Genomic DNA, 27,143 nt, shown 5'->3' on the forward strand with positions numbered 1-27,143 from the left:
ATAATGTTTTAATATATTTCTATATTTTCCTCATGTTTAAAACTTAATTTTAATTTCAAATTTTAATGCAACATTTTTATGAAACAGTGTTGTGAAATTTTATTTGATGTGAAAAGGACAGAAAATAGCTATTCTGCTATTTTATTCATTACAATATAGTTTTGAGTTGAGGTTTGAATTGCTAAAGAAGTTTCACTTCTACCACGTGTACTGAGTTACACAATATTAATTTTTTTTTATATTGTTATCTTTTTAGTTGGCTTTTGATTTTTTTTTTATAAATAGTTGTTTTAGAGCATTATTAGTTTTTTTCATTCTCATTTTAATGACAGTTTTGTATTATTCTAATCTGTGCTTGTGTTTAAATACCAAGTCCTTGTGTTATGGCAGTGTCAGCTTTCTTTTCGAAGGCATGAAGATTGCTGGGTTTCTGTTATTTCTAGGTGTCATGTGCCTTATAATTTGTGTTAAGCCTTGTTTTTTGTTATTTGGACTTACGTTCAAAAGTGAAAAATTCTGTTTAGATTTTAATGATGTATTTCATCACTGCCATTGAACTTCTTAGATACTTTACATAGTCCATCTAAAGTTGTAATTAACTTATATTGTAGGTAATATTAAAATATGAATGGGTTCTGTGTTACTTTCTTGTGAGGAGTTTGCGGTAACTCGTAAATAACACATCTTGTGTAAGCAAGTCGTAGGTTAAAATTGTCTTACCTTCTTTAGCTTGGTGTGAAACAACTGTTGGGTAGATTTTCTCCCTCAGACCCTCAATACCACCAAGCAGTTTTTCAAAAGGCCTGAAAATGCAAACACAATATTACTGTAGTGCAAGAACTTATGTGTGTGAGTCTGAATAATCTTTGTGAAAAAAGTTGTTGGGGCTCCATTTGATAGCACCACGCAAATAATTAATGGCGCAGTTTAATCCCTTTCATATAATTGCTCCGATTTTAATTTTCAATCTCTCCAGCTTGATTCTCAGATCCAGTGATCAGGTTGAAGAATGTTGGACGATATCTATAAACACATGGCTCTGATAACTCAGAGAAGTTTGGTTAAGCAGTTATTGCTTTAGAAATTTTTTAGTCGCAACAATCAACAAATTCAATCTGGTGGGGAAAAAAATTTTTTAGGCATTTTGTGATTTTACTGCTTGAAATAGGAATATTGACTAACCATAGGATAATATTCTTTGCCCTCCCAAATACACTAAACTACATACCTTATCCACAATGTGACCGTATCACCAAAAATATAATTTGCAACTTCATACATATATATCAGTGTCAATTGCAAGCCTGCAATGAAACTTGAAATGATTCCTAATGACACGAGTGTTAGTGGAATACTAAAATTTGTTGAAAAGGTAAGAAATGTAACCAAAAATATATACTTGTATTCATCAAGATTCTGTAATATATTTTTAACCTCTCTAACCAATTTTATATTCTTTAATAACCATCATTAATCAGGTTAATTTTAATGTAGCAAATTTTAAATAAATTGTAATATTTTATTTGCTATTTAATTATTCTTTACTCAAACCATTCATTTTTATGCAGCATGAAGTAAACATATAATTTTTGTTACTTTCTCTATGTTTTAAATTTTCATTTGGTTTTGTTGTACTCTAAATCTTGCTGAGCATAGGTTTTCTGGTTGTTACATATTATGTTCATATACCTAAGGGGTAGGAATATTTGTATGTTGATTTGCCATTTAAAAACAATTCCCTAACTGTTTCAGTAGCAGTTTGGCATCCCCATGTTTTCATTGATTTTGTGATTAGTGCCAACAATCTGTGATTAATGTTTTGAATTTTTCATTAGCGATGTTGAATACTTTTCCTATACAGGAAAAACCTGGAATTGTTGGGGAATTTTGAATTTTTGGAATAATCAGGGCTTAGTCAGGGAAAGAAATATATGTTACGTTAGAGAATGTAGGTGAAATGGTTAGACTAAGGAAAATTGAATCGCTGATCAATGAACTGTGTAATGCATATTGTATTTAGGGTGCAGTATTATTTTTCAGTTATGGTATGCCATGATTTTTGAGCAGTTTTGGATTTTTTAGCACTTGAGACTGAATTACGTCTATGATTGTGTTTCAGAGTGTAATGTAAGAAACGTGACTTTGTGCATAGTTTCCAGACAGTTTGTTACTGTACAAAACAGTTTTGTCTCAATATTGAAGATTCTCCAAGTACATTATTACTAAGACAGTGTTACGAAGTTAAAAAAAAATTTATGTTGCTTTTTCTATACTACTACATGTTTTCATAAGAGGGAAAATTATAAAATACCTAAAGAAGCCAGGGAAAGATCAGCGAATTCCGTTTGTAGGTTTGGCCAAACACTTGCCATTTAATTTTTTTTTTTTTAATGGAAAGTCTCTGCTATAGAAGATAAACCTCTAGCTTCCCCCCCCCCCCCCCCTATGAAATGGTTTAGGTTTTGGATTTTAAAACTGGTAATAGTTACAAGTCAAAAATGATGTAACCTGTGCACATAAACTTTAAGGACTTGCAAATTATGAGGTATACTTTGCTTTTATTCCCTTTAGCCAGCCCCAAGAATAGTTTGTACGTGCACACCGAGTGGTGGCGGTAAAGTAATCACTTTAGGCCCGTTTGTTTTCTTTCAGCCGGTAAGGTACTGTCAATGGGGACAGGTGTAAGTTACAACTGGCCATCATTAAGTTAAGTTCGATGCCTTTGTGGATGGGGATGTGTATCGTTGAAAGGCTCAGACTCACTCTCTTCCCAGAACGAGGCACTCCACCCCGGGGGACAGAGCGGTGATGGTCGCTTGCCGTAGCACCTGGTGCAGTAGCGCCTGCTCCCCGAAGTAGTCGCCCCTCACTAGCGTTCCGTGGTCTTCCTCGTCGGTGGAACCTGTTGACGGCATCCACAGTTCCTAGTATTTTCGGTTGGACTTGACTGAGTTCACAGTGGAAAATATAACAGTAACAGTATGTCGTGTATACAAAATGTCACTGCCATGTTTTCAAACCTACTGATTTACAACAGCACTTAGGATGTAAGTCTCAGCATGCCTTAAAGTTTTCAATGACATTACACACATACACTGACGTCGAACCAAGTGCTTACCTAGCTCCCTACAGGCCGTTATGACGAGGCAACGCCCCTCCTGCCAGTTATGCGTGTGTGGTGCAGTGTATCCTGAACATCGTGTAGCCAGTAGACTTAGTGTCAGAGCCAGTAGCGCATTGACTTGTAGTGCGGCACAGATCGGCGTGGCACAGCTCACGGAGCCGGGCTTCCCCCTTAGACGTGCACAGGCGGGGACGGGGTCAGCCCCATGTATCAGGGTCGGTGTGTCAATAAACCAGCAGTCGCCCGTTGAACTTGGACGTCAATACGAGCACCAGGTTAACTTCCCCCGGAGGCCACGAGGCCTGAACCCCCCTCTACCTTGAGCAGTCGGGCAGCTGCACCCTTCCCGGGGAATAGCCTGGACGACGACAACACGTGTGTGTGTGTGTGTGTGTGTGTGTATATATATATATATATATATATATATATATATATATATATATATATATATATATATATATATATATATATATATATATATATATATAAGGCCTGTTAAGGGACCCAACTACACACATAACGGTGCGCAGAGCTTCAGGAAAACAACACAAGTTCACAACTACTCAAGATATCTGAGTGGTGTTTGTTTACGAAAAATTACGAAAAGCATTTAAGAATTTGCTAAGGGCCGATAAGTAGTTTTGTTTCCAGATTACGTTTTTAAACTGTATTTTTGTAAGAGTGAAAATGGTTAAAAGGTGTGTTTTCAAAGTAATTTTTAGGCATAAAACAGTCGGTACAATTTTTTGAAAGCACTTAAGGGACTTGTTTTTCCCGCCACATAATGTTATGGTCACAGCTCAAATTTCATAGTTGTCCTATGGACTACAAGAAGACTGTGCCACAGTCCACAGTCTTGCATCATACCGTGCTAGAAACACCAGCGAGCATCGTGCCTATCATCCTGCCTCGCTAACACGTACACTTCTGATTAGGCTGCCCCTTAATTTTTTTTCTTATTTCTCCATAGTTAATGACCAAAAATTACTGTCATTGCAAAAAAAAAAGAATCTTGTCTCCAAACAGCTTACTATTAAGCTGAAAAGCATTCTATTTCACTTTAAAAACTAAATTTAAAAGCTCTGTTACCCTCTGTAAAACTTGAAGAGTACTATCAATATTAGCCATTGTGTTTACATTTTACACTCTGTGAATATTCTTTTCGTGTAAACAAGTAAGTAACTTCTGAAGAATGATTCTGTTTCCATTTTATGTTTTTAGTAGCAACAAATAATTACAGTTCAATTGTTTGATAAGCACATGACAACATGCAACTTGATAACTTTATCAGGCTTAAAAAAATTATTTTACTGTAAATATTTTGAGACTGAAGACTATTTTGAAATTAAAATAACAGGCACATGAGTAAAGTAATAGTTTATTGCTGCTACAATATATTTTTATGGAAACAATACAAGCACATTAGTTGCATGTTGTTGATATATCACCAAGTTATAATGTATGAAATTATATTTGATGTAAAACACCAATTAAAGTGGGTACTGGTTCATTTGGAGAGTGTTTTTTTAAATTAGACATAATTTCTCAAGACAAATTTGCATTCAGTTAGTACAATTACGTAGTTAAGTAATAGTGTAACAACCGTTTTAAACTCAACATGTTTTTATGATTCACCTACCTGGTTTTCGTTTTGTGATTTTGACACTTCCACCACTGATTATGTAGAACTCATCACCTTGGGTACCTTCTTCCACAATCATAGTGCCAGGGGCATAGAATTTCTGCAAGAAAATTGCAAAAAAAAAAAAAAAGTTTAGAATGTACTTAATGATTTATTGTGTCTGAACATAAATTATTTTGAAATTGATTTGAATTTTTTTGGTGTACATAGTGTCTACCACACACTATTTTTCTGCCACGTCATAAGTTGCTATATTTTAGTTTCAGTGTTGCACGTGTATTGCCTGTTCATGGGTAGTTTTTACTTATATAAAAAAATTACCAAGTAAGATGATGATTTTGTGAATCATGACTGACTTTTTGAAATTTTAAACGAGTTGATGCAATCGACAATGTTTTTGTTTGGGTATTAGACGTCTTCGCCTCACTTGTTTTCTGCTATGTCATGACCCTACTGTTACGCTGCTTCCTCACCTCTTACACACATTTTTTTTTCTCACTTGGAAAGCACTCTATCTCGCATTAGTATTGTAATTATTTTCAATGAAAATTAAAAATAAAGATTTACAAGTTAGGCAGTGTGTTTAAAACCAGCATCAGGAGCAAGTTTACAGTTCAAATTTGTTCAAATGCGGTATAAGAGGTCTGCTAAGTATACACAGGTGGTATGTTAAAGAGGATCAGCGTAGAACTGAGGATGCGCACCACTTTGAGCAGGTTTGCCATCTCGGCGAGGTTCTGCTCGCTGAGCTTCTCGAGAAGCGGGACGCTGCGCAGGTACTTGACGCTGTCTTGGCTCCTCTGGATGCTGGACACCATCATGATCTTCTTGAACACCTCCCGCTCCAGCACCCAGACCATGGCATCCATCATTGCTGGGGACACACACACGCCTTGGCTTCGTTTATGTCTATGTTTCCAACTGTGTTCGTGTTTTGTACCTCTTCTCCCCAACACCAAGAACCATCACCGTATGGTCACATGCCAGAACAAGGGTTGGAGCCCTTAGTAGGAAAACTACTCTCTCTGTGTCTAAACTGGCGATGTTTTCACACACATCAATGTGTTGGTCATTTGATATATTGTTTGAATTATATTGATACCGATAAAATATCCGCTTCAAAATATCTGTATTATTAGATGTATCAAGGTATCATAATATTAAAACTTTAACCAGGTGTTACCTATTGTTAATTTGTTATTTAGGGGAATGTTAAACTGAGTTCTTGATACATCTAAGCTTTATAATGAAATTATGTTTAAAAAAAAAAGGCTGGGTCTTACTAGCTAAAGTAATTACAATTGAGTCATTCTTTGTTTTATTATTCAGTATTCTAAAGTAATTTTTATAATATTTTAATTATTATGAACTAACGAGTAACAGGCGATTTGCCTAACGGCGGTTTGCCTAAACATGAATTCGTTACGGCGATTTGCCTAGTCATTTCGCCTAAAGGCGTTTTGCCTAACGGCGATTTGTCTAACGGCATTTTGCCTAACAACGTTTTGCCTAACAACGTTTTGCCTAACGGTGATTTGCCTAACGGCGTTTTGCCTAACGGCGATTTGCCTGATGGCGATTTGCCTAACGGCGTTTTCCCTAACAAGAGTTCTGCCCGGCAGCGATATGCCTAACGGCATTTTGCCTAATAGTGTTTTGCCTAAAATGTTACTATGGTGACAAAACCTCGTTTTGCCAAACGGCGAATTGCCTAACTGCATTTTGCTAATGGCGATTTGCGTAGCAGCGTTTTGCCTAACCTAAGCTAACCTAACCTAACCTTACATAACCTAACGGTGTTTTGCCTATCAGCGGTTTGCCTAACGGCGTTTTGCCTAACAGCGTTTTGCCTAACTCCTATTTGGTCAACGGCGTTTTGCCTGAATGGCGTTTTGCCTAAAATTAGGCAAAACGCCTTTAGGCAAAACGACACATGCCCGAACTAACTAGTCCAACGTCCACATGTCTGTGCCTACGCCTACGTCATCGGTCGACCTGTCACCGCAGTGCAGTATTTCAACTTACTAACTCTCAAATTCCAAAATAACGTTTTCCTTTTCTTTTTTAAAAATATTTATTTGTTCTTTCCAAACCCTTCTCTCCACTTCTTTGGGAACGATTGGAGTCAAATTTTAATGCAATGTTTCTGTGAAACATTGTTGGGAAATGTTTTTGACGTGATAAGAACGGAGAATAGGAGGTTGCAGACGGTGCAGAGAACTTATGAGACCCTGTTCCCTTGAGCGGGCTCCACGTGGCGGCGTGCGGCTCAGGTTGAACCCCGCCATGCTGCAGGGATAGGCGGGTCGCGGCGGTAGGGACCTGTCTGCGCCTGACGCCAACTGACTTCCTGGCAGCTAGTAAGGGAGTATTCGGGCGGAGGATTTCAGCTTATTATTGTGCACCATGCCACGGGCCATATTCGCAAGAAAATGGTGTTCTTTCAAGTACGTATTACTGAAGTGAAACTTCTCTGGGGGTAATGAGATTATTACAATTCTAATGCAACATTTTCATGGAACATTGTTTTCAATCATTCCTGATGCCAAAGAGTACTTACGAGTTGAGGTTTGAATTGCCAAAGAAGTTTCACTTTCATCACGTATATTGAGTTAGAGCACCCTTTCTTTTTTCTGCCAAATTGATTTACAAGGACTTTAATAATATTTTTTTTTTACCTGAAAAGTATCATTATATTCAGCATTGATATTTAGAATCTAAAATATAAATAATTTGATGCATGGATGTACTGTCGCCATCCCCAAGTCCCGGTGGGGCAGCGCAGGGAGAGCGGGCACTCACCTCGGATGGAAGCGTTGCGCGGGGAGTTGTAGAGGATGGCGAGCTCTCCAAAGACACGTCCGGGGCCGAACGTGCCCAGCAACTGACCCCTCTTCTGCACCTCGAACTCGCCCTCTCCGGACACGTACAGGTGGTTACCTGGGACGCGCAACCGTGGAACACTGTCCTGTTCGTGCTGAACACGTGCACTCTGCTCTCCCTGCGATTCGGCTCAGGTCGTACTACTTAACAGTCCATCCCGTAAACATTTGCCCTGTTTTGACCTTAGTGTTGAATGAAGCACTATGCTGTCATTCAACACAAATTATTATTTCATTTAATAAAGTACTTAGTTTTCAGAGAACTAGGCTAGCCAAACATTTACAAGTATTTTTCTCAGTAATTATGGAAGAATTATCTTGCAAAAAAAAATAATAATGAAGTTACCAGTCAGAAAAATGTACTTGTATATGTTTCTGCCTCTTTGGTGACAGTGTTCAACCAATAGTTTCTTACCTGATTAAGCACATAATACGGGTTTAGCATACAATAGAAGATTTTAACATTTCATTACTCTCATAATACTTGCATATGGGGTTACATATATGCAGTTTAAATTTTTTATTAGATTTTTATTTGCTTATTTTCATTAGTAAGGGTAGTGTTTGAAGTTTGAACCATCTCACCTTTTAAATAATATTTCTATAAGAAGTAACTGTGGGAATATCTTTAAGTAGCGTCACTTATTTAAAACAAAATATATTTGTTAAACCTAGTGAGCCTGAAGATATTAGTGCTAGATCTAGGAATAAAATTTTTTCCATATATTTCCTAATTTAAAAACTGTATAATTCAGACTAAAAAAGTCCAACCCCAGAATGATTTATATTTAACCTCCTCAGTGGATTTGGGCTGTATACTGTACATCACAAATTTGGAATGATTCAGAGCCGAAAACGTATTACACATTATAAAAATATGATGTAAAGTTTTTTCACTAATGTTGGTGGTCCTGTATACACTTATACTTGTATCATATCTATGACTTCGTTTGTTTACGATTTATAGTATGTACAGTATAATGTACATTTTCCCTCAATTCAAATCGATAAAAGAATGTTGTTTACATCTGTCGTATAAAATATGTTTATATTTACCACTATTTTCATTGAATAACATGTAATAGCAATTAAATTTTACGTTACTAATAGAAACAATATCATAAAATTCTGAATAAAAAATACACAAAACACAAATATTCAGTAAAAATTATAAAATATGACATAAAAAATCACACAATTTCGTAAAATACCATAAAATGTGTGTGTGTGTGTGTGTATATATATATATATATATATATATATATATATATATATATATATATATATATATATATATATATATGTGTGTGTGTGGAATCAGGCCAATTCTGTGAGCATTCAAATGTTAAAACCTAAAATTTACCTAAATTCACAAACCTACAAAAAAAAACTATTTCCTTGTGTGAAATTCAGTGAAGCAGTTTCTTTTCTGATTTATACAGAGAAATCCCGCATTATATAATTCTTTGTCACACACAAGTTCTTCATTGTCGCTCAAGTTTTCTAGATCAGAAATATTTCCAGATTCAATCAAGTCCAATATATCACTTGTAAATACAATTTTACTGTAAGTGTGCTCCATAGCACTCATTATTTACAACAATGTAATCGAAACAAGCTATACAAATCACTACAAAACATACTCTACTGACATGACCATGTACACTATACTGTACATTATTTTTCTTGACCTGTTATTGTTGAAAATAATCAACTTTTCAGACACAATTCATTTTATATGCTCACATCAATACTTCTTTTGTGTGCAAATATAAGATTTTTTGAAACAGAGACTATAGCAACTACGTCACATTCGTTTCTTTGAGCATCTACAACAACGCAACACCAAACCGCCAATTTTGAAACAACAAATTAAAATTCATAAATATCATCACAAACTATAGACACCTACATTACATATATTATAAGTGCAGTAAAGTGTACACTGACTTTCAAACAATTTTCTGAGGGGTTTTGTATTTCTTTGACCTAATCACAAATCTGTGTACAGTATAATGTACATTCGCTTTAAATTGTTTTCAAGCAGTCTTATTAATTTGCCACTGAGGAGGATAGTGTAAAATCTTTGTTTTGATCAGTTACATTGTATGTCATTCAAATGTCTGGGTTTTAATTTATGTAAATTATTATTGTAGGTAACAAAAACATAACTATCAGTTTTTACATTTGATGCCCTTATATAGTAAAAATAAAGCCATACTAAAGGTAATTATAAAATAAAAATTAGATTTATAAAGCCAGTTACAAATAAAAAGGTAAATTAAACAAAAATAATGTTTTCCTCTTATTTATTGCGATGTGCTTAATGATAATGCCAGTCTAAACACATAATTTTTAGTTTTAAAAAATTAATTTTTTTTTGAGCTTAGCTAAAAACGAAAAAAATATATAAATATTTAGTTAAAATTTCTCAAAATGTCAGGACTGTTTGCATTAAAGTTATTATACATACTAGTTAAGATGAGAGTGAGTTCGTTTAGTTTATTACATCACAATACAATACGTTACAATATTAAATAAATAAATAAATACATAAATAAATAAAAATATTCAGTTGTCAAAGTTTGAATGTTCTTTGTAGCACCTTTCAAAAAAAATCTCACGTAATCTTGTCAGAATGTGATTTACATATTTATTAATAGTATGAAATTTTCTTATACATAATACATGAATCTATCAGTTACGATCATGAGTTACTATTAAATTCATGTTAAATTTTTAACCATACTTTAATTTTCAACTAAATGTTGCGTGGAACCCTCAATTCACACCTTGAAGCAAGTGCATTAATAAAAAGTAATATTGTGTAATTTCTGTGTGAATAGTTGTATTATACTCACCTGGCTCTCCTTCAGTTATGATGAACGAGTTGTCTGAGTGATGTTGGTGGTACATGGCACCGACAACCAGGTCTATTTGGTTCGGCTCTAGGTTATTCAGGAAGTCATTTGCCATTATGGCACCCCTGATAAGGTCTTCTTCCCTAATTGCAAGCAATAAAAGCACATGTAATTCATTGAACTAACGACATTAATATGCTTTGCATGCTTTCTCTCTCGCATTACTGCATATTCCTATCATAATTTTTTCTACATTGCTGTTGATGGCCAAAGTGGTTGAGAGGTGAGATCACTCGCCTACCACAGGGCGATCCGGGTTCGACACGGTTGTGTTCGATTTCCAGTAGGGTCAAAAACTAATTTTTCATGAGGGAAACTTAGCCAATGTTGCGGTAAGCTGGTGGATTTTTTTTTGTCAGGGTACTCCTGTTTCGTCACCCATGCATTCCATCGCCTCTCTATTTACGTTGTTTCAACCCTCAAGCAGTCATTCATACTGTACACTGCTGCTTGAACTTATGAACATAACCAGGGTGGTACATGAATTATTTTAGCATCTACTCTCTGGATAAATGAAGCAATTTTTGGTGTGCAACATCTTAGCTATTGCTATATGGCATTTGGTGGGAGTAGTTTCGTGAATGGAAATATTTAACCACGTTGCTGCCATCTGTGGCGGATGGTGTGAACCAAAGTTCACAAAGCCAAAGGGAAACTTTAAAGTATTAACTGTTTAATGATTTTTAACAAGATAGACAGTATTTTAATAAAATAACATCTTGATTCACGATCATGCTTTTAAAAAAAATGAACCATGGAAGCAATTATTTTAAAGACGTATTCACGTCAAAAAAAAAAAGTACTGTTAGAGATGGTCTTACCTTTGATCCTTGCGGTAGAAAGCTATCTCGACGTCGGAAGTCTTGCGCACTTGGTCGCGAATGCCCACCCTCTTGGCCTTGCACTTGGGGAAGTCCGGCGCCTGCGACGCCCTGGCGGCCGGGGCCACGAGCGCCGACCCGTTGGCGCGGCGCGCGGCCGCGCTATTCCGCGCCGCCGGCGAGGGCTCCTCCCGCTCCGGGTCCTTCTGCGGGGCACGGGGCGCGCGGGCGTGACCGACACGGGTCGCCTAAGATGTGCATCAAGCTCGGTCCCTGCCCGAACACGCCCGAATATTCACCTTCGGCCAACCTCGGGGTTTGTTTATATACCTATATATTTATATTTCTCTGTTTATTTTAATGTAGCTATACTAACCTAACTAACCGTCCATAGTGTTTTAATGTAGCTAACATAACCGACCACTTTTAATATTTCAATTCGTTTTTTTTCCTGCGCAAAAATAACACAAATCCCGAGGTTGGCCGAAGGTGAATATTCGGGCGTGTTCGGGGCAGGGACAGAACTTGATGGACATCTTAGGCTTCTCGCCGAGCTACCGAGTGATCGTGCTTTCAAACGCGACAGTGCACGTTTCAACTCCCAAACCGACCACGTGTACCTTTGTCCGAGAATTAGCGCCAGCGTCAATTTTAAAAACAATGAGATATCTATTTACCTGTTCATCCTTTTACCAGGATCATTTCTCCATCTTGGATTTCCCCGCAAATGAACTGTCTATACTCTCAACACTCAACAGCCAACCAGAGGCTCATGCAGAAGAAGAGATGTCGTTCTTAACAACTTTGCCAACCTGTCTAGGTTGGATGAAAGATTGCCTCCGAACGAAACCTGTGAAGACTGTTTGTAACATTACGCAAAATTTGAACATGTTTACCTGAAGTAGTTCAGAGTTCCTATTTCCCAATATTAATTTTAATAAAAGAATGGAAATAACAAATATGGCGTGAGAGACCGAGCCTTAAGTTGCAACATATTTTAATTATTTACGGGCGAGCACGGGCCAAACACCTTGAAATCATTGCTCCTTGTGTAAATGCTTGCATTCAACTTGCAAACTGTTTTTGAATAAATGCATTCGTTTATTAAATATACAATATTTACTTAATTGGAGGTAATTTTTTATATTTAAAACTAACTGGGCCCGTTTTATTTTTCAGTGAAGGCCCGCACACACTATCAGTCCGAACTGCCGTGTGTGGGAACAGCGTCTCGCCAGTCCAAACTGTCAGTCCATCAAGCTGAGAGTCGTGGCAGACATCTTTGTTTATACTCTTTGGTTGTTTTGCTCTTTTTTCCCCCCTTTTTCTAACTAAACGTGTAACTGCAACACCCAAAGTTTCTTCCATATTCTCCGATGAAACGACTCGTCCAACAGCAACAGCAACAACAAAATTGATTGTGTGTGGGGGCCTTTCGAAGCATAATAAAATCGGTTTCAGTTTAAACGACTCTCTCTCATCTAAACTGCCATTTCGGACTCACTTAATCTATGCAACTTTTATGTACTTTTTGTAAGTTTTCTCTTGTGCGCGCATCGTATTATTATTTTTTTTGGCACATGAATAAAGCATGAAAAACTTTCATAAAGAGGCAGTTGTAGTGATTTTATCGGTTATAATTGGGTAATTTTAGATCGGTTTTGTTATGCCTGCCAGAATACTACCGCAGCTAGGAATTTTAATCCATGTCCATTATAGTATTCTCAATCATTCATACAAATATAAAGATTACTTCCTAGTCAAATAGTGTGGGTAAAACCGTCATGCATGTTACGGAACACTTGGTGCGCGAAGTTCACAACTGCGCGATTGAAGCGGAAGTACCATACTTGCTTGTACACACTTTATTTATTTATGAATTATGACAGGGACAGACCTGTATGATGGAGCCGTGCAATCTTCCATCGCTGGCAAGGATAGCTGGTGTCCATTTCCCGGTCGTCGGTATGATGGATGGGAAACAACTGAACTTCATAGCTCCTGAACAAACGAAATAAAAGACCGTTCAGAAACAACATACTCTGTAAGAATTCCTTCAAAAACTACTAGGGTCTAATAAGCGATACAAATCACGTATACGAACGACTATGACTTAAACAAGAGGGAAACAATGAATTTCAAACAACAACAAAACGTCTTGAAAGTCGGCGAAGAAAATCAAAAGATGTTCAAATAATGCTGAAAAGAGAAATAGTTAATTTTTATCTTAAAAAAATAATTAGTATGTGTTATATTGTTTAGCGCTACAAAATATCTTTAAATATAAACCAAAAGTTCAGTTAACTCTCGTTCCTGATACCGTTACAAACAAAAACATAGCTTCTACAAAATTACTTGTGGCTTAGCACAGTGGCGTAGCCAGGATTTGTGTATGGGGGGTGTTAAGAAGCATAGCCCCCCCCCCCCCCGGACCGCTTTAATACGAGGGGGGGGGGGGGCCTCGTATTAAAGCGGTCCGGGGGTCCTCCCCCGGGAAAATTTGGATTTTAAGGTTTAAAATAGTGCTATTTTAGCAGTTTTCGGTACTTAAATTTAAACATTGTAATGGTAAAAATTTTATTTATTTTAATATGAAATTTATTTGAGTGATGAATAAGAAATTAATTAAAGATTTGGCGCTAAGGGGAGTGTTTGAACCCCTAACCCCCCCCCCCCCCTGGCTACGCCCCTGGCTTAGCATAAAACTAAAATCCTGCCACTGCTTTTTGAAATCAATGCTTGAGCCTAAAATAAATTAAGATCAGCGTATTGAATATCAGAATCAACATAAATATAATTTTACTTAATCTACTTTTTATATTTTAGACGATACATAGGTATAACTCGTGATTTAGTTGTCGCAGTATGTAAAACAATATTTATTTTACATGTCCAGACGAGTCATTTGATATTTTTCGCTATAAATCCTCTGTAGCCATTATATTTACGAAAAAAAACAAATCGTTCATTTTTGCACGTCAAATAATGATTATTTTCCAGTTTCTTGAACCAACTTTCGTCACAGTATTGCTCAATCAGTTACGATTGCACCGTGATTAACCCATTTCCACATTCACAAAGCGAAATGATAAATCTGAGGACTAAGACTACGCGAATCGTTTGATACCGTTATCTCTTGGTCGGGGGAAGAGATAGTGCCTGGGAAAAAAATTTACCATGAGACTTACTGAGTCGTACTCATTATTCAAGAACGAAGTTTCGCTCGTAATTTGAACTCGTCCCAGGGAAATGGGAAGGGGGACCCCCTTTCATTCGAAAGTGTCTATGGTCTAGATTGTTTTAAAATTATGTGTAAGCACCTCCCCCCCCCCCCCTTGGGGGTGAAAATTGGACTTAATGCTTTTTTGCAGCCGGTATGGATTGTGTGTTATGCTTAGTTATGATGTGTGTATTCTACGGCACAGCAAACATAGTGCACCTTTTAAGATTACCTTGCACCTGGTCGCCTGGTGGGGTAATAAGCAGAAACGCATCGATACTGAACACAAATAATTTTAGAGTAACTGTTGTTGCAATTCAGTCTTCATTGGAATTACTCGACTTGCTTGGAAAAAAAAAGTTTACTCACGCTGTCTCCGAATAGTATGTGTCCTTGGTCGATACAGCCTTAGCAAAATAATCATTTAGTTTCAAGTCTGCGTTCAGTGCTAAACCAGCCGTGAAACGAATTTACGAATTATTTAGGCACCAACACAACCTGGTGTTTCAGTCATTTGTCTGGATTTACACATTTTTCACGCTTTCAAGTCACCCATTTAACAGTAATGATAAACATTATATGGCGTGGACAGCAGTTGGCTTGATAAGCAGCAGAGCAACGGACTATTAGTCTAAACCCCCAAAGGACACCATGGTGCATAAAATGACGCGAGATACTCAACCTTTCACGAAAGGCTGATCGACAATTCCTGTAAGGATCCGTAAGGACACTCGAAAGTTCAACAGAAACGACAAACCTTTTAAGATGCATTTTTAAATGATCATTTAACCTAACTGGATCCGTAAACAGCTTTACACTATTTTACTCATTGTGTGATTTATAAGGCTAGCACACTGGGACTTGCTGATTTTGATTCTATCTTCCGGACTTTGACCTGAGATATTGCATCCAAGACGCGCATAAAAGTCTACCAATCAATTCATACTATAAAACTGTAAAATTTTTGTTTCCATGATTTTTCGAATTTTCCCGAAATTCTTTATAAATATTTTTGATACTAATCGAAACACAGAAAAAACTGTAATTTGCAAAAATAAGACTGTCTGGCTGTCTGCATGCAATGTTTGTTTAGTTATAATTTAAGAATTATTGCACATATTTCGACGGATTTTTTTATTCGTTATCTTGAAACCTACCTAAATATTTAAGGTATGGCAGCTATCATTACTCCAGGTATTTGAAAGATAAGACGTAGATTGAGCTTCGTCGACAATACATTTTTGTACCTGTTTTCAACTTTCTTTCCTCCTTCAAATATATGTTTATACTTATTTTTAGTTTAAATAAAATCTGGATCTTAAAGATCAGTGCAGGCGATGCAGATGTCCAAGTGTGAACATATATGGCAATTCCACATACATTCGGTCCAATCACTGAGGTTTTCTCGGTAGACGAGAAAAGTATACCTTCGCAGGGTTTTTTTAGTTTATCACTTCGTCCAAACTGAAAGCAACAATTGTCGCAACGTAGCATTTTCTGCAAAAGGCACTTTGCACGATTGCCTTTCTCATGACGTCTACCATTGTTGGTTTTAGTGAACTAAATGTCACAGTTCCGACACATATACGCCGACGATGACTCTACTGCTTTTGAAACCACGCTAACTGTTCTTGATATGTCATCTAAATCGTCTTCCATATTTCGAATAGCAAACTATTCAACCAGGGTCGAAACATTTTTCGCTCATATTATCGCTGTTATATGTAGGCGTTTAAATATTTCGTCAGCGAGTGTTAATTTATCTCACGCAAGAAACTTGTTGCAAGTGGTTCCGATTCTTGTCAACAGATGTCACCACATGTCATGTTCAGTTGTCTTATTATTTTCTTTGAATATATATACTGTATAGAAGTCGCGAGTGGATAGGATTTACTCTACGTTTTACAGAAGCGTATGATGAGCAGCTTGGGAACTTCACCGCTGCAGTGCGCTGCCGTAACGCCCTGTATCGTCTTAGTTGTTATTTACACGTCAGAGCGCAGCACTATCGCCCGCTGTCATTCCCCGCACCCCCCACCAATCATTCACTGCAGCTCACGGTCGTTCAACGGGAGGGGGAAGGGGTGTTTGAAGAGTTCGACACTTGTCCGCTAGGGACCACCACAAGTCGATGCCCTAGAGATGGTGGAGATTGCGGCGGTGAATTAACCAACTACCTCAAAGCCGTATTAGAAATTTTAACCTGGGCTGGTGACTTCTATACAGTATATATATTCAAAGTTATTTTTTAATGTGGGATGTGGGATGCTCACTTACGAGCGCTCACGAGCGCAAGATGAGGAGGGCTTCGCTAGACCTCAAGGGGAAAATGGAAATCATCTTGCATGATAGTGTTTCTCAGCTGTCCCAAGGCATAGTAATCGACTGAGTAATGGGTCTTTTTTTTTCTCTTTAAATTCCAAATTATTAAAATATTTTGTATGTTTTGATTCAGTAACAGGAATTCAGCAATCAAACGAAACTCTCAATACAGTTGCATATCTCTAATAAAAAAAATACTTGCAGCGATTGTTTTCTAGGAATAACAAGGAGCGCACGGAGAAAACAAACGTATGTCTTGTAAAAAAAAAGCGCAGAGAATCGTGAAACATTATATTAAAAAAATTAAAAATTATGAATCAAATTCTGGCTTGTGCTAGAACTCTATCCTTGCTAAACAAAGAAGTTCGCATAGACAGACACATGGAAAAATTAGATTCACATTTTCCGGAAGTGTCAACATTCTAACGACTGCAATGGATAGGTAGTCTTTCTTCGAATTATTAACACCGCATTCAAAAGCTTGCGAGGACAGTAAGCAGGCGCGAGACCGCTGTTCACAAATTGGCAAAGAAGAATTTGGGAAAGTAATAACACATGTATGGAGAATGAGTACGTTGGCGGATACGATTCGCACGGGAAGCTGCCAAAAAACTGGAAGAAGTCTCTGAAGACAACTATACGTTCGATGCGTCGCAAGCGCTGCTAACATCAATATTGACATGTCTCTGTGCTTCATTTTCGAAGTTCTAAAACAGGTCGGAAATTCGGAGAAGCTGGTCCGAAAATCGACGAATTTTTACCACGCAGCTCTAATGGGGCATTAGCAGCCTAAATGTGCTAATGTAGCAGTAAACGATTTTGGAAAATATGATTAATTATACAGTAAAATTCTGATGTTTACATGTTGATTATTTACGTATTTAAAATGTGATAGGACTATGCTGTGATTATAACTTATACATTTGCGATTTATTAACTCAATAAAACATAAAAATATATTAATTGTTTTTATTGCAGTAAAATAATTGATTATAATTTTATAACAAATAACAGTTTGACTGTTAAACAGTAAATTATATATATTTCAAGTATATACAGGTGTAGGTAATTAAACAGTTAAAAAGGCGTGTTACAAAAACATACACTCAAACGAGCTTTAATAGTCAAAGAACAAGATACCTGCACAATACAATTCTTATCTTTCCAAAGAAAGATGAGGCACAATAGCACATAGCTGTTTACCGTCAATAAACTTGTTAGTTCTGAAAGGAATTTTTCCGAAAGACAGCTGAGACACGAAGGTTTTTGTTTCGACGAATACGTAAAGCATAACGTTTTCCTGGCATTGTTTGGCAAGAAAAAGTCAGAAACTCATTTAATGAACATAAGGCACGTCGCAGGGCCGTCAAGATGAACGAAGGGCCCAAGGGTAAATTATATATATATATACACATACATTTTGCATACATTCATGCATACATACACATACATACATACGCACACACTGCTTGTGTGGCCATAACTGTAAACGTCATCTGCGCGTATTGTATGACTTGTAAGGTTTACTATGAATTACATTAACGATATATATATATATATAATTTTCGTCCTACAGTATAAACACAAACAAAAAAAAAACCTCGCGACTCAAACATGATGTACATTTTTCTCTTTACGAATCGGTATAGAACACTCAAAACATTATGTTCGCATATCAATGGATTTTTACATCCTCCCACCTCCCCCTAAAAATTAAATCATTGAACTATAAATTTGAAAAATAAAATTCTAGCAAAAATACCAAAATAAATGAGTTATCACATTTAAACGGCAAATTCCTAGCAAAGATACATGAAAATAATTAACGTTGAAACAAATCTTAAACTTGCTCTTCTTAAAAGTTACAATTTTGTGACATGGTGACCTATACCTCTGGTGTGTGTGTGTTGGTTTCTGTTGTAACGCATTATATTAGTTTATGTTGTAATTGAGTTTTTTTTTGTTGTATTCTATTGTTTTTTGAGTATTTCATTATATTATGTTTTTTTTAGTTTCTGTTGTTAAGCATTCTGTTATTTTCTATTGTGTTCCATTGGATACAATTAATAATACGTATAATTGTTTTAATAATATTATATTTTATTGCATTTGTACAGTTCAAATTCTTAAATGAAAATTATATGTTCTTCAGCAGAGAGCTATAGCGGAATTAATATAAACTTCTTGTATACTCTGCTTTATTCTGTTAGTTCTGTTGTATTTTAGACGTCACAATCCAAGATGGCGGTTGGTCCACAGTCCACAACCTGGACCCTGTCCCCGGAGGAACATTTATGTACTACTAACATAAATTACCTCAGCTTTCGTAATATATATGAAGTAGACAACTAAAATATTCGTGGGTGCTCTTGAACTTGGTGTATATTATCTTTGGAAGTATTGCCACAGCTGTCGACGAATCAGAATGCGGCTAGCTATCGCGTGGTTAACAATTGCTCGTGTGTATCTTAACCGCACCTCAGTTGGGTCAGTTCCATGCGCATGACAAGTGCTGTAGATAGTGGGTGGTAACTATGGTCTGTTTCACGCTTAGATTGCAGTACAGAGTAAATGGCTAACACTGTTGCCAGATTGATGCTAACCATTTTGTTAAAATTAAAAGTCTTTTTTTGTATAGCATCGTTAACTATAATAAATTGTATTGTGTTTTTTTAATTATACTATTTCTTAATTTTTCTAAGACTATAAAATCGTGTAGTCATTCTGACGGAAAAAAAAATAATAAAATGCTAAACACCTATTATTTTACAGGAGTAACCTTTTGTAACAGTCTGTCACCATTAATAGAAAGCCATTCCATGAGAGAATGTACTGTGCTCAATAGAGCCCAACTTCTTAAAATTAAATTATATAAACAAAATGTTAACAAAAACGGTAGAATCCAAGATGGCGTCTTTCAATTACATCTCCTTATAAATTAAAAAAAGAGGAAATTATTAGATGATGCATTTTCCACGATTCTCATTCCAAATTTTACAATTCTTCCGATACATTAAGCATATTTTCATTACACTACAAAGTTGTGTCTGAAAATTTTGCGCTCTATGGCGTGCATCTGGCAACAGAGCGCACCGGAACAAGGACAGCGTGTCGCAGAAATCTTGCATTGAAAAGAGAAAGTAGATGTCCATTTAAATGCACACTGCAATCTAAGGATGAGATGCGCTGTAGAGGATACTCTAGAGACAGCAAGGGCGGATCCAGAATGAGGGTCGGGGGGGGGGGGGGGGAAATTAATTTTTAATAAAACTTTAGTACATTGAAAATTGAAATACAGAACACTAAGATTAGTATGGTCTTAATTACCATGTTACTATATTTGACAGTGGGTTGGAAGCAGAAGGATTATTATGTAGTTCTTATTTCACTTTATTTTCATGGTTCTTTTACGGTATAAAGCAATTTGATACACATACAATTTTTCACAAACATTTTAACAGACATTTACATTTTTTTTTACAAGAAGTCTAAGTAAAATGTATAATTTATCTAAATGATGTGCATATAAATAGTGATTTTAATAATATTTCTCCTGAAATAAACAATTTTACCATCATGAGTTTTTAGTGACAAGACAAATTTTTATTTAAAATTTCGATAATAAGGATATAACATTTAATGGTTAATTTTTTTCTCAATGCCAGAGATTGATGCTAAAATAAAGTAACCTTAACTTTAAAAATCATATCTTCCATGTATTATTTTTATTTATACCAAGAACGAAATTGTTTCTTTCATAGTTCCAATCGAATTCTTTATGGCAGGAACCTCACTACATTTTGAAATAGAGTTGTTGAGAGCATGGTTATAGCATGGGGTCCTTAAAGCATTTTTAGCTTCTTTCTGTATTTCAGCGACTGCCCCTCGTGTTTCTAATAACATTATTGAACATCCATCTTTGCCAATACCCACACATTGCTGTAGAGGAAGACCCATACTTTTCAACTGCCGCAAAACTATACCTCCCAAATCTTTTCCTGTGAGGGAAAGTTCTTTATTGTCAGTCATCTGTGTTTTAAGTTGTGTGCTTTGAAGTGATTTATCATCTACTATGTTGCTTTCGCTGCATAAGTCTCCACTGTCTTCAATTTGCACTCTTTCAAGATCGTGGAAAGCATCTACAAAACCTATAAAGTCTTCTCTTATCTCACCCTTGTGTACATACCGCAGAATCAGACTAAGCTGTGATTTGTGTGATAAACCTGTAGTTTCGTCAAAAATAATTGAATAAATTCCTGCTTGCAATACGTTCGTCAAAATTTGGCTAGAAAACTCTTTACCACAACTGTCAATCAGCTGGTTTTGTGTGGTTTTACTAATGGAGGAAGTGTGTTTGAAATGATGTTCAAGCATTGTATCTCCTGCAGCTACTCTAAAACGTAAAAGCTCCCTGAAATTACCTTCATTGCAAATGCTTTCATTTGTCTCAGACTCTGACAGTATGAGCTGACCATCATCCCGATGTCCACGAAATGGAATATTTGGTCGTCCCAAGAAAATAGTGGACTCCACAATGGGTTTCAATCTCAGCCTGTTATCCTGGATGTCTTGTAGGCGCTGCTTGTTCACTTTATTGAGAATACTGTCTTCAGTCGAATGGTAGCTTAAGAGAAAACATTTACCTGCGTGCACAGCTTCCTTGTGCTATCTAGTATTATTATGTTCCTCTAAATCACCATTTTGCCCTAGCAACTTAGAAAATTGTATTAGGGGTTTCGTAACTAGTTTTTGCAGTTTTACTGTTTTTTTGCCTCCTGCAACATTCCTTACAGTAAACCATGGACAGTACTTGCAATAAAGTCCCAGTTTGGATGGGGAGAAAACTATCCAGTTATATTTACTGAGGTGATTGTGGCCCAGAAATCTTCTCACCTCTTTCCCATTCTTTTCGTGTATTGAATGAGGAAACTTGTAATTTGGAGGAGCCTGCCAAGGATTCCCTAATAGCTCACGTTTTTTTATGTCATCTATCGATTGCCCAATGAAAGTTCCAATGTCATTGACAGCTGTATCTGATAAAAATGTGTCAGCTTTAGTATTTTCATCAAAGGTTAAAGATACAGGTTCTGGTACTGAAGAACTTTCAGAATTCACTAAAGTAGGGTCTGCTGTTGAAAGTCTACAGGCATCTGTGAAATCATCCCCCACTACTGGTGTCAGTTCCATCGAAAGTTGTGGAACATTTGAAATAATTCCAGAAGAAGTAAAGTCATCTTTTCAAAAATTCACCCCTAATGAAACTGATGATTCCACTTCAGAATATGATAATGGTTCAATAAGCACCAAAGAAACTGGCACTGAAGAATTCGCAACAGAAGACTTGGGAAGTGTTGGTAAGAAAAATGAATTAATGGTTTTCATCCGTTTCTTCGCTGATCCTTGTCTTCCGTCACTTGCCTGTAAAACCAAGCAAGGAAGTAAAATCAAGTCTCAAATTAGGTAAACTTAAAATTATTCCCTGAGTATTTATTGATTACAAATTTAAAGATTACTAATGTAATATTCAAAACCGGGATCCCACATAGCATTTTGACTTGCGGAAGGCTTTAAAATAAACTTTAGTTAGACTTGTGTAAGCTTGCCACATCCAGCTTAATTTAATACTAACTTTGATCATTACGAGAAAGCCTTGATTCGCAATTTTGCAATAAGCTAAATGCAGCTAGACAAGTCCATTTTCGTGGTAACCTTGAGCCAAGCCTGTCGTAGCAATAGCAAGCTTGCAGCAATCTGTATGCTTGGAGATGAGCAAGCTCGAGTCAAGTAGAGCCAGGCTAGTTGCAAGCTCAATATGATATCGCAGAATATAAAAAAGTTGTATTATTGTTATATCATAATATCATAGAGTAAACTAAACTTAAACTTTAACTGTAAATAAGCAAACGTTTTTTATTTGTATAGTCATTAGTTGTCATTAGAGATGGTAAATTCAACCCAGTTCAAGGAAATTGGGGACGGAATAGGCTATGGCCTGTAGCAAGTTAACTTTTCAGCATTTGCCTGGAGTGATTTCGGGAAAACAAAAATAATATCAAGATACCAGTTACTCTGAAATACGAGTTAAGGATCTTACTGCTTCGCATTTTTTGCCATTATTACTAAAATTACATAGAAGTCTTAGTTGTGTTTAATATCGTGGCATTATCATTATCTTTCTTTTCACAAAATTTTACCAATACATTTGCCTATCCAGGTACAACACGCACGTGATCGCAAGAAAATATATTGATCAAAATTTTAGAGATCCTATAATAATTCCAAGTTTTGATACAAATATAAAACATATATTTTTAATTTAGAATAATCAATCAAGAAGCTAAATAGTTAAGTGTCAATTCCTGATGCATTCTTAAAGTATGCAAGGAAACAATGTTTTAAAGGTAAAGTACACCGTATTTAATTTGAACACAGTAATCTTCGTGGTTATGCTGTGTTTAAATTGTCACATTTAATTTGCTTAGTAGTTATAAGAATCTATTTTGCATACAAACATTAGCATATATTTCAATATAGTATTTGATCTAGGTATGTAACAATAATTTAAAAAAAATCTGACTCATAATAAGAGTAAATTAGGTTTGCTGTAATTGACCACAATTCAGTGTGTTGCTGATAAACAGCCGTGAAACAACTGTGCATATATACCACGTCACTAGAGGTGCACCATAATAGTCTCCAAAACATTGCTACTCTTCGCGCGTATTGTTAGAAATAATTTTTTTTGGAAATGGCGTTCTGTAATTATTCTCAGATGAATCGCGGATGTCCTTCAATGCCTATTACTTTCATGTTCATTCACCAATCAAAGCCAATAAGTAAAGAAAGATGCAGCATAAACAAATTGTCTCAAAACTTTCCCGAGATAAATCACTATCTCTATACATAACAAATAACGAATAATTGCGAATTAGGATTAATAACACTACCATAATACCATATTATATACATTTATGTATTCTGTACTCACCATTGTTCGCGCTTTAGAAGACTTAACTTGCAATGCACACGTGAAACTAATAACTACGAGAAAACCACAGAAATACTTTCATTTTGCGATTTTTCAACAAGCCACAGCGCTCTCAAAATGTAAATAATACAGACATGATAGCCATATCAGTACTATCCAAGACCTTGAGTACTAGCTAGAGGAGCGTTCGCATTGCAGCTCATGGCAGCCGGCAGGTGGTGCTAGATGGCTATAGTGCCTTATCTTCTCTGGCAGGCGTTTCAACATGTAGATTTTGCAACGCACTTACAACACAGCATTTACTGGCTAACTAACTTGTTACATTTAATTCTTTAGTAACATAATTGTAGTGCGGTAGTCGTGCGCACTTTATTTCTGCTTCAAAAACGTCCTTTATTTATAGGACTGCAGTAAAATAATACTTTAGTAAGTTTGATTAGGAATTAGGAGAAAATCAGCAAGTTATTCAGTGTTCAGGGGGGGGGGGGCATGCCGCTATGCCCCCCCCCCCCCCCCCCCCTTCTGGATCCGCCACTGAGAGACAGTGCCTGTCTTGCGCGGAGCGTACTGTGGACGACAAGGTGCGACGCGAACATTTCTAGTGCTCTTTTCCAATTCGCTGGGGAATTAAGAACACGCGCCGTTGCCAAGTATTTTGCTTTCGCAGAATAACAACACTGACGAATAAAACGAATATACACAAAACAAGTTCTTCACAAAAGTTTATAATAAATACATTCAGAATTCCCTTTTCAGGATTCCATTTTTGACGAAAGCTTAACTTGTATTGATATATATGTATTTTCATTTGCCATTATTGGTTTTATGAGATTGACTAATGCTGCAATGGCGTAGGTATAATAATTTCTCACAGGATTACTCACACTCATTGAAACAATCAAGCTCGTTAAAAAGATCAGGCTTTATCAAGTACGTAAAACCTTTACCTGCTACTTGAAACCAATAACAACAAAAAAAAATATTAAAAGCTAATTTGTTTTTCTGCTGAAGAAGTAATTCTTGAATATCAGATCGGATGTCACATGTCGGAAATGATGTCAAAGTGAAATCTGGCAGCGAAGCAAGGCTGACTCCACACCAGGGTCGTCGAGATAAGCCAAGCTCCCGGGAGCAAAAAAAAAAGCCTCTCCCCATTTCTTAATGTAAAATTTTTCAAACCCTTACAATTAAGAAAAATCGCATAATTTGTAGGTTTCGAATGAATTGTATTAACAATAGACTTTTAACTTTCGTCATATTAGAGTACACTCATTAATTAAAACAAAATGTCTCGAAACTCAACTGAACCCCAGTGATTTTCCCTCCCTCCTCCTTCCACACCCCTCCATGGACGGCACTGCTCAGCGCAACACAAAGAAATTTCTCAGCACTTAAAGTAGGAAGTGCCAACGATCAAAACTCCAATGTCCCTGCTGGAACGTGCTAGGTTGGTACCTCACCTGTCAGCAGACGACGTGCTATGGAAGCGGAGAGACCAACCTGCTCTGGTTGTCTCAGCCGATATGGAGGAGGGCCATTGTCTTGCAGTGCCGTTGCGCTCTTATCATATCAGGCCTTGCAATGCCATCTTATCTCGGCGAGAAGAAGGGCATGCCTAGGAAACCCACGCTTCATGGTTCGCAAATCATTATCGTTCGTTCGTTGGATCATCGTCACAGCGTAAATAATTATTATATTTGTTAAAGTATAGCAATATTTATAGGGACGTAGGAAACATATATTGGCAGCATTGGAGTAGAGCCGATTCTGCGGTACCTGAACCTAACTTTATCTTATCCCCGATCAATCCCGAACATATGCGAAGTTCGCCGCTCGGAATTTAAAAAAAAAAAAACTATCTTGTGAGAGAGGACGATTTGCACGATTTTACAGCATTCTAAATGTCGCTGACCTAACCCAACCAACATTTTATTTTATTACCGATCACACAGACGTGCGAAAACCTAGCATTCTGGAAAAGAAACTAAATAACGAACTCTGCGTGATTTTTTAAAATATATTGTTACTTGTGTAGGAAAAACAGGTACTGAAGGTATGTCCGAAAGGAATTGATCACAGTTTTATTTTTGAAATAATAACTGACTATTTCTTAAATTACAGGAAAAAGTTCACAAATTCATCACACTATTATATATTTACTCTCCCCACTGGAACTGTGGCTCTCTCTCTCTCTCTCTCTCTCTCTCTCTACTGTTCGTCTCTTACCACGTACCTTGGAGCCAACAAACACACTGCTTCGCACTGCTCACTCGTCCGCCGCGCACACAAAACCGTCCCTGGTGCTTCTTTCACGAAGCTCGACGCTCGCCGCCCGCTATCGCTCGCCATGGGGTCACTCGCCCTCGTCACTTCACTTCACTCTCGTGGGAAGGTTTCGTAGCCCTAAAGGCCCTGTCACACTGTCAAATTTTAGCTTCCAACACCTTCCAATATGTTGGATCCAATATCTTTGAGGGTTGTGACGTCACGTTAAACGTCACTATCGCAGCCATGTTTATTTGAGAGATTGAATGTCTAGAGTTTCCTTCAAATATTTTACGTATAGGACTGGTTCTAAAATAAGTTGGATGTTGGATGGGATCAGCCAATCAGAGTTATATAAAATAAAGCGGCCGCTTTTGTTTTCGTTTCCGAAGTGTAATAGTTTAAATATCAGCAATGGCGAATGGGAAATAAATGCAGTAATTGAATTAATACTATTTTATTTCCTGCTGGAATATGTAATTGTTATTGTATATTTTCCTCCAATTGAATCTGTATGTACGGAAGTGCAGGTTAATATATTTGACTAAGAAGTTACTGTAGTTTTGGAATATTATGGTCCTTAAACCAGAAAACATCTATTCAACTTATCATTATTTGACTGCTATACCAGTTTTGCTTATGTTCAGGTATTGTTGATACACTAAATTAAAACAGCAAGCATTGCGTACAAAATGTGCCATCAGGAATGAGGTATCAAAACTAGGATATGCATTTCGGAACTTTTACCTACAAATCCAAATTAATAACACCTAAAATAAATTTTAAAATATTTAAATTCAGAGACTTAATGTAACTAAAATTATTTTGGCTTACCCAATCAATCTTTCTTATAAGTCATTGTTCTCCTTACTTCACAATAGCTGCTACTCTGTAAGTATTGTCTGGAATTTTCTGGAATATAGACTCATAATTTCCTGACAATAGATGGTACTGACTT

At 36.6% G+C, this 27,143-nt stretch overlaps 1 protein-coding gene across 6 annotated transcripts in view; it reads right to left on the reverse strand.

Moving 5' to 3' along the window:
- Positions 1 to 27,143, reverse strand: part of LOC134532677 (cGMP-dependent protein kinase, isozyme 1-like) — a 42,648-nt gene that overhangs the window by 6,129 nt on the left and 9,376 nt on the right. For 2 of the 6 annotated variants that reach the window (XM_063369372.1, XM_063369371.1), the window contains exons 2-9: positions 13,288 to 13,391; positions 11,391 to 11,638; positions 10,510 to 10,652; positions 7,569 to 7,706; positions 5,471 to 5,640; positions 4,764 to 4,866; positions 2,764 to 2,902; positions 721 to 803 (exon numbers count right to left, since the gene is read on the reverse strand). In XM_063369372.1, coding sequence (XP_063225442.1) covers positions 721 to 803; positions 2,764 to 2,902; positions 4,764 to 4,866; positions 5,471 to 5,640; positions 7,569 to 7,706; positions 10,510 to 10,652; positions 11,391 to 11,638; positions 13,288 to 13,386 — 1,123 coding nt within the window. In that variant the 5' untranslated portion in view covers positions 13,387 to 13,391. Of the gene's footprint in view, positions 1 to 720; positions 804 to 2,763; positions 2,903 to 4,763; positions 4,867 to 5,470; positions 5,641 to 7,568; positions 7,707 to 10,509; positions 10,653 to 11,390; positions 11,639 to 13,287; positions 13,392 to 23,920; positions 23,981 to 25,380; positions 25,464 to 27,143 lie in introns of those variants that run through there. The other 4 variants (XM_063369375.1, XM_063369374.1, XM_063369370.1 and 1 more) reach the window with 4 other exon arrangements.

Source organism: Bacillus rossius, chromosome 6 (genome assembly GCF_032445375.1).
Source record: "Bacillus rossius redtenbacheri isolate Brsri chromosome 6, Brsri_v3, whole genome shotgun sequence".
In the NCBI taxonomy this organism is placed as follows: domain Eukaryota; kingdom Metazoa; phylum Arthropoda; class Insecta; order Phasmatodea; family Bacillidae; genus Bacillus; species Bacillus rossius.